The 6167-nt window shown below is 30.0% G+C and overlaps 1 protein-coding gene across 3 annotated transcripts; it reads right to left on the bottom strand.

The window, feature by feature from the left end:
* Positions 1–946: 946 nt before the first annotated feature.
* LOC119678749 (uveal autoantigen with coiled-coil domains and ankyrin repeats protein) lies at positions 947–5163 on the bottom strand. Of its 3 annotated transcripts, none has more exons than XM_038090768.1 (4): positions 5071–5163; positions 4406–4525; positions 3152–4341; positions 947–3092 (listed from the first exon to the last, which is right to left on the bottom strand). In XM_038090768.1, the coding sequence occupies exons 2-4, from the start codon at positions 4469–4471 to the stop codon at positions 1007–1009; spliced, it is 3342 nt and encodes a 1113-aa protein (XP_037946696.1). In that variant the 5' UTR covers positions 4472–4525; positions 5071–5163; the 3' UTR covers positions 947–1006. The 3 variants fall into 3 exon arrangements, with proteins under 3 accessions (XP_037946696.1, XP_037946695.1, XP_037946694.1); XM_038090767.1 differs by having other exon boundaries at positions 5067–5158; XM_038090766.1 differs by lacking the exon at positions 5071–5163 and adding an exon at positions 4578–4704.
* Positions 5164–6167: the final 1004 nt, after the last annotated feature.

Raw genomic sequence — 6167 nt, 5'->3', positions numbered from 1 at the left:
AAAAATTATTATGACATCAGATGGTTGCGGTTCTTTACGAGGATCATTAATATGTGACATACGATATTAGTTGTAACTGTCATTGCATAGCGCTGAATTTTGTCATGATTTGGGATTATCACAACAATGCATCTAACAGAAAGGTGCGGTCCACATCGAAGCAGCAGAGGTCGCAATAGGTTACCGTACTGCTTTTTATGGATTCAGTAAGTTTTATTTAACCTTGCACAACTTATAGCCGGCAAACGCCTTCAGCACATTGTTGCAACTCTTCAATTGACTTTACATAGCAAATAAAAAATAACATACAATTTAAGTCGAAAACTCTGGGTGTCATATTAAGGAAGATTCAAGGTAGAGGGTTTTTATCTCAAAAGTTTTCAACCACTTGAAGATATGTATAAATTTTGTAGCAAAATCCTAACACATGACCAAAATCGCACAAATATCTGCATACGTTCAATCGCTGACTCCTCAGATCGGCCGAGGCCGCACTCCTTGCCAGTTATCTTTACAGACGATCAATTTTAGTTCACGAAATGACCAAAGTAGAAGGTTGCTTCTAGCTATCTCGCTGCTTGAATTATTATTTATTTATTAAAATGATTCTATATTATTCTATAAATGAAACTTTGCGAACAAAATAAATTCCACATTTATAATAGAGATTAGATCCTTTATAACACCCAACTTTTTTAACAGTTTGCTAATTAGAGAGAATAGAAATATCGTTTTTAATTTTCTTATAAGAGTTTAAAAATAAATAGCAAACAGCAAAAATTCTGAAATAGGAATATCGTATATTTTATACAAAAAAATATAAGCTATGAATAATTAATAACAAATATATTTATTTTTAACAACTTTCGATTAACACTACTTTTAACATTTAAAAAACTTTACAATAATTAAGAAATACTTTTGAAACAATAATAATTAATTAGTTAAAGTAAATATATGTTCTTAAAAAATATAATTACATATATATAACATCTGCGCTCTTAGTTTATTCAGTATTTTTACTGAGCGAAACATGTAGGTCTCCAAATAGTCCAACATATTCTAAATCATCTGCAGAACTGTCAGTGGCTTCATCCATTATAGGAGACATCGGTGGTTTATAATAGACCGTTGCATTTGCATCGAAACGACGTGGTCCTAAATAATATTTGAGAAATTTACTAGCGCTTCGTTCTCCAATAACATTACTTAGATGATCTTGAGTTATATTAAAGCAACCATCAGAAAAGCTATGTGCAGGAGCTGATGTTTTCTTTGTTGGCGTATAAATTATAATGCCCTTCTTCGTCTGCTGACCAATATCCAGATCTAAGGATTGTTGTAAATTTTGCAAATCGTTTGTAGTAGATGTTACAACTGTACAATCACACTCCGATTGACTTGAGTAAAGAGTTTGATTATTAAGCGTAGATTCGATATGTGTTGGAATTTGTCGATCTGTTGCTATATTATTTGCCACTGCAGTCGAATTGCACACCGAACTAGAATTCTGGAAAAATGTATCATCAGGCAGGGTTGAAGATACTAACTTTGTTCGTATCGGTACAGATTTTTGCTTTATTTCAGGTTGAGTACCCTCGTTATTTTTATTTTCGATAACTTTGACATCATTGAAATACAGTTTTTTATTTACTTTCTTAGCTTTTGTCTCGTTTTCAATATCTTTGACATCATTGGGTTTCTGTTTATTATTTGCTTTCTCTGATTTTATCTCATTTTTAATATCTTTAACATCATTGGGTTTCTGTTTTTTATTTGCTTTCTCTGCTTTTGTCTTATTTTCAATATTTTTGATATCATTGGATTTCTGTTTTTTATTTGCTTTCGCTGCTTTTGTCTCATTTTCAATATCTTTGACATCATTGGGTTTCTGTTTTTCACTTGCTTTCACAAATTGCTGTTTAGACAAATATATGGCTAATTTTAGATCAGATTCAAAATTACTTTCGTCACTTTCCGTCCTGTTCTGCAATTGTACTTGTTTTTTAGTTGGTATCTTTAGTTTTTTAGAAGACTCTTCTCTAATTTTATTAAATTTATCTTCTTTGTCAGAATCATCATGTACAAAATCTCTTACACTTTCAATTCGCAATTCTTCTTTTGTTTTCGTTTTAAGATCGGGTTTTTGAGTTTCTCCTTTTGGTGATATTACCTGAACAGTATCTGTTTTATGTTCTTCACTTTCGTATTTATTATCTTTATGTGAGTCCTGTTTTATAATATCAAGCGCTTTTATTGCCATTTCTTTCTTTAATTTATATTTTTTCGTTTTTAAATTTTTTTTTAATAAATCATAATTTTTCGATAGTTTTTTAATGGCAATATCTTTTGAATTTCGACTTTTATGCTTATCTAATATTGGATTAGTTGACAATTTTTGACCATTTCCTAGCTGCTGATTTATATCGACAGATAGGCTGTTTATTTTATCATTTTTAACCTTTTCTTTCTTTGACTTGTTTTTCTTCTCTCCCAAATCTTTAGTTTTTTTAGTGGTCGAATTAGCAACAGAATCGGGATAAAGAATATTCTTTCCATGAAGTGTTAAATCATCTTTTTCAGATTTTTTGACCTCATTTATTTTAACATTATTTTCAATTTTTGTTAAATTTTTTTTTGCTTTAATATTGCTCTCGGTTAAATTTTGTTTTGAAATATTCTTTTTATCCATTGAAAGTGTGTTTTGCTGTGTACTTTGTGCAATATCCTGTTTGTTTAATTCAAAACTGTCTACAATTACACAATCTTCATCTAAATCAGAAGAACATCTCCGCTGATTAGTTTCACTTTTCAGCAATCGTCCGTTTAAACCTAAGTGGTTAGACAGAGTTTTTTCAACAGAAAACCGATTAGTTAATTTATCTTGTATTCCAGTTGTTGCACTTAAATTTTCTATATTCTTATGGACGTCTTCTATTTTAAGTTTTTGACTTATTTCACAAGCAGAACTTTGTTTGGGGGTTCCTAAACGTTTTAAAAGGTTTGCAGTAACATTACTTGGTTGAGATCTCTTTAATGGGGTTTCGTTATTGTCAACTAACCATCGCTCTGTAGATGTATCAGCCAAATGTCTATAGAATAAACATTTCTATTATAAAAAAAAATATTATACATTTAATTTTTAACTTACCTGATAGCTTTACATAATTTACCATCATTTACACAATCACATTCAGATTCACGTATACATGGTCGTGGATCCAACTCTAACTCCGAATTTGGTTTTTTATGCCCTCTATGCTTGTTTTCAAAACTATGCGATGAGAGATATGATGAATTTGTTGCACTTAAATTACACTGTCGTCCACAACGGCAGCGATACAAGCAACAACAATTAAAATTGCGCTTACGACTGGTCTTTTGCCTTTTTATGGAACGTTTTCTGTTCGTAAGTTCTTTGTATGTAAAATATTTTCCATTGATCTCGCCATCAGATGAAGATGAATCAGTCGAATCAGTGTGCATAGAATTATGGTGATCTGTAAGCCGTTTACGTAAATATTTGCGTCGTTTTATAATATTATGACTCTCTGCACATACTCCAAATTGTTTACTATCGCTCCGTTTTGTGCGTATCTGAGACAAGCAACGGCGATCAAGTATGTCTTTAATATGATCTTCATAATGCTCAGGATATGTTTTATATTTTCTATTTAATGCATCACGTTTACTTTTCAATAAACAATATGTTTTAATTGTTGTTGTTGTTGTGCACATAGAACCGAATTTTTGCTTTTTACCGCCATGTCGCTTTTGGTTCGATAAAATATAACGCGCTGTATCTACCGAATGCATTGAGTCTTCATCAGATTCATAGCTTTCATTGAATTTGTGGTCATTAAAACCAGTTGTATACGGTGCAGTATATTTCAAGTCATCGGTTTTATTTATAAGTGAATTGTTTGCATTATGATTGCGAAGTAGCCATTTATCCAATTCTTTTTCAATTTTTTGTGCATCAAATGTATCAAGAATGCGATCAATACCAGATTCTTTCAATCTACGCTTATGTTCTATTACAATAGGTACAGTTTCATTCAACAACTTTTGTATGTCATCATCGTCGCTATCAATATCGTAACTGCCGTTGCCTACTTTTCTATTTATGGGTTCAAGCGGTAAGTTAGGATTCAACGCTATAAACCTGTTTATATTAGCTATTGTATTGTTACAAGACGAACCACTGAGATTTGCAATATCTTGCAAATTTTCTTCAGGTTCTTCTTCCGCTTCTTCAAATTCACCAGTAACATCTTGGTCAATGTGATCTTCCAAATTTTCAAGAAGAATTTCTTCACTGTCTCTAACTTTGGAGTATTTCTAAAATGGTAATTTTGTTTATGATTTCAACGCTCACTCCATATTAATTACATTATTTACTTACGTCAAAAAATTGCGACCATTCCAAGACGCGCTCAAAATTTGAGCGCTCCAATTCCTGCAGATTCATGTGTAAAATTTCATAAATCACCTTTTAGAGTTATTAAACCAACACCATTTGAATCTAAAATACAAACTATCAATATATCCGAAACAAAAATTGACAAATTTCGCACAAATACAAATTTGAGAACTAAAGACGCTAATTTTTCCCCGTTTTTTTTGTGTTGCCAATACGATTAAAGATGATTATTATTTGATCCTGCCACTTGTTGAAATCAACATAAAATGTTTTTATAATCAAATTATTATAAAAATTATATAAAATTTTAAGATATACTATAATTAAAATTAAATTAGAATAAAGAGGACAATTGGCAGACTTATGATGTTGAGTTTTGTTTGCATGTGTAAAGCATTTAAAGTTATAAAAATATAAAATGATTAAAATCCATTAATTGCTAAAACACCGAACATTTCTTTTATTCCAACACGATTTTGGTATATAAGATACTTTCGGAAGCTTTTAAGTGTGGAAAAAAAAAACAGCAAGCTGCTCGTTTAAAGTTTCTAAAATATACAAAAAACAACAACGCTACTTATTCTATCTAAGCACCTAGTTTAGAAGTGGGCAAACTTAGCAACTAGAGAAAAAAAAGTGTTACCAACGCAATAAGCGAACTATTGTGAACCTTCATTGGAAATTTCAACGAATATTTCAGTCGTATGTCAAAAAATGGTAAACAAAAATTCAAGCATAATTAAAATGTTTCACAAATTTAAAGATTTTTGACATGAAATGTTTTAAAAAAATGCAAAAGTGTGAAAAACAAATATTTCAAATATATACAAGAATTTTTAAGAGTACGTGATGAAAGTATAATTGAAAAGGATATAAAATTTGATATATTAAATCATTTATATATATATGTAGGAATTGACAAGATGGGTAAAGAAACCGGCAAATTGACAACACTGTTTTTTTTTTGATAATTTTCTGACATTCTGGTTTCTTTTTGGTGGTTGAAGTATATGTATGTGACAACTTTGAAACATATTGAAAAACAACTTAAAATTAAGCACCTGTTAAAATATATTAGGGGTATTCAGGCAACTGATTAGTTGATTACTACAAAAATTTGCACGCAAAAATGAAACTAAGCAGAGAATCAACTATTTCGGTGATTCTCAGATTAGTACAAATTTGATTAATAGTGCTGCCAGTCCCAAGTGTCGTAATAATAACTTAAAATGAACTTTTGTATAGAAATTTGTTAGCTATCTCTCTCAGCTGTTTAAATTGTGTGTAAACAATTTTCACTGTTAACGTATGTTTCGCTTTTGTTGTTGATGCGAGTGCTGCCAAGGCATTTACACACAACAAACTAATCAGATTACGCATTTTGGGTCATTCAAGCAACTGATTAACATCAAAATGCTAAATTTTTTTTATATGAAGTTTTTGAATCAACTAAGCAACGAATCAGTTGCCTGAATACCCCTATTATAAAATTTATATTGTAAATTATGTTTATCAACAATTTTGTTTTAATATTATAAGGCCGCGTGCGAGTTCGATTAAATTGGGTTGAAGTAAATTAAAATTTCCTAGTGATTTTTTGCACTGCACTAATGTAAATATTTATTTATTTATTTATTGGTCTTATTTATTATTTTTGGTTAAAAGTTTTAAAGTTTATTTATTATTTATTAAACATCTTATAATATTTATAATAGTAACACCTAATTTATCTAATTTTAATCTA

This window comes from Teleopsis dalmanni, chromosome 2, assembly GCF_002237135.1.
Source record: "Teleopsis dalmanni isolate 2A chromosome 2, ASM223713v2, whole genome shotgun sequence".
Classification (NCBI taxonomy): Eukaryota; Metazoa; Arthropoda; class Insecta; order Diptera; family Diopsidae; genus Teleopsis; species Teleopsis dalmanni.
The sequence above is the reverse complement of the archived record's forward strand: the minus strand, read 5'-3'. Positions and strand labels throughout refer to the sequence as shown.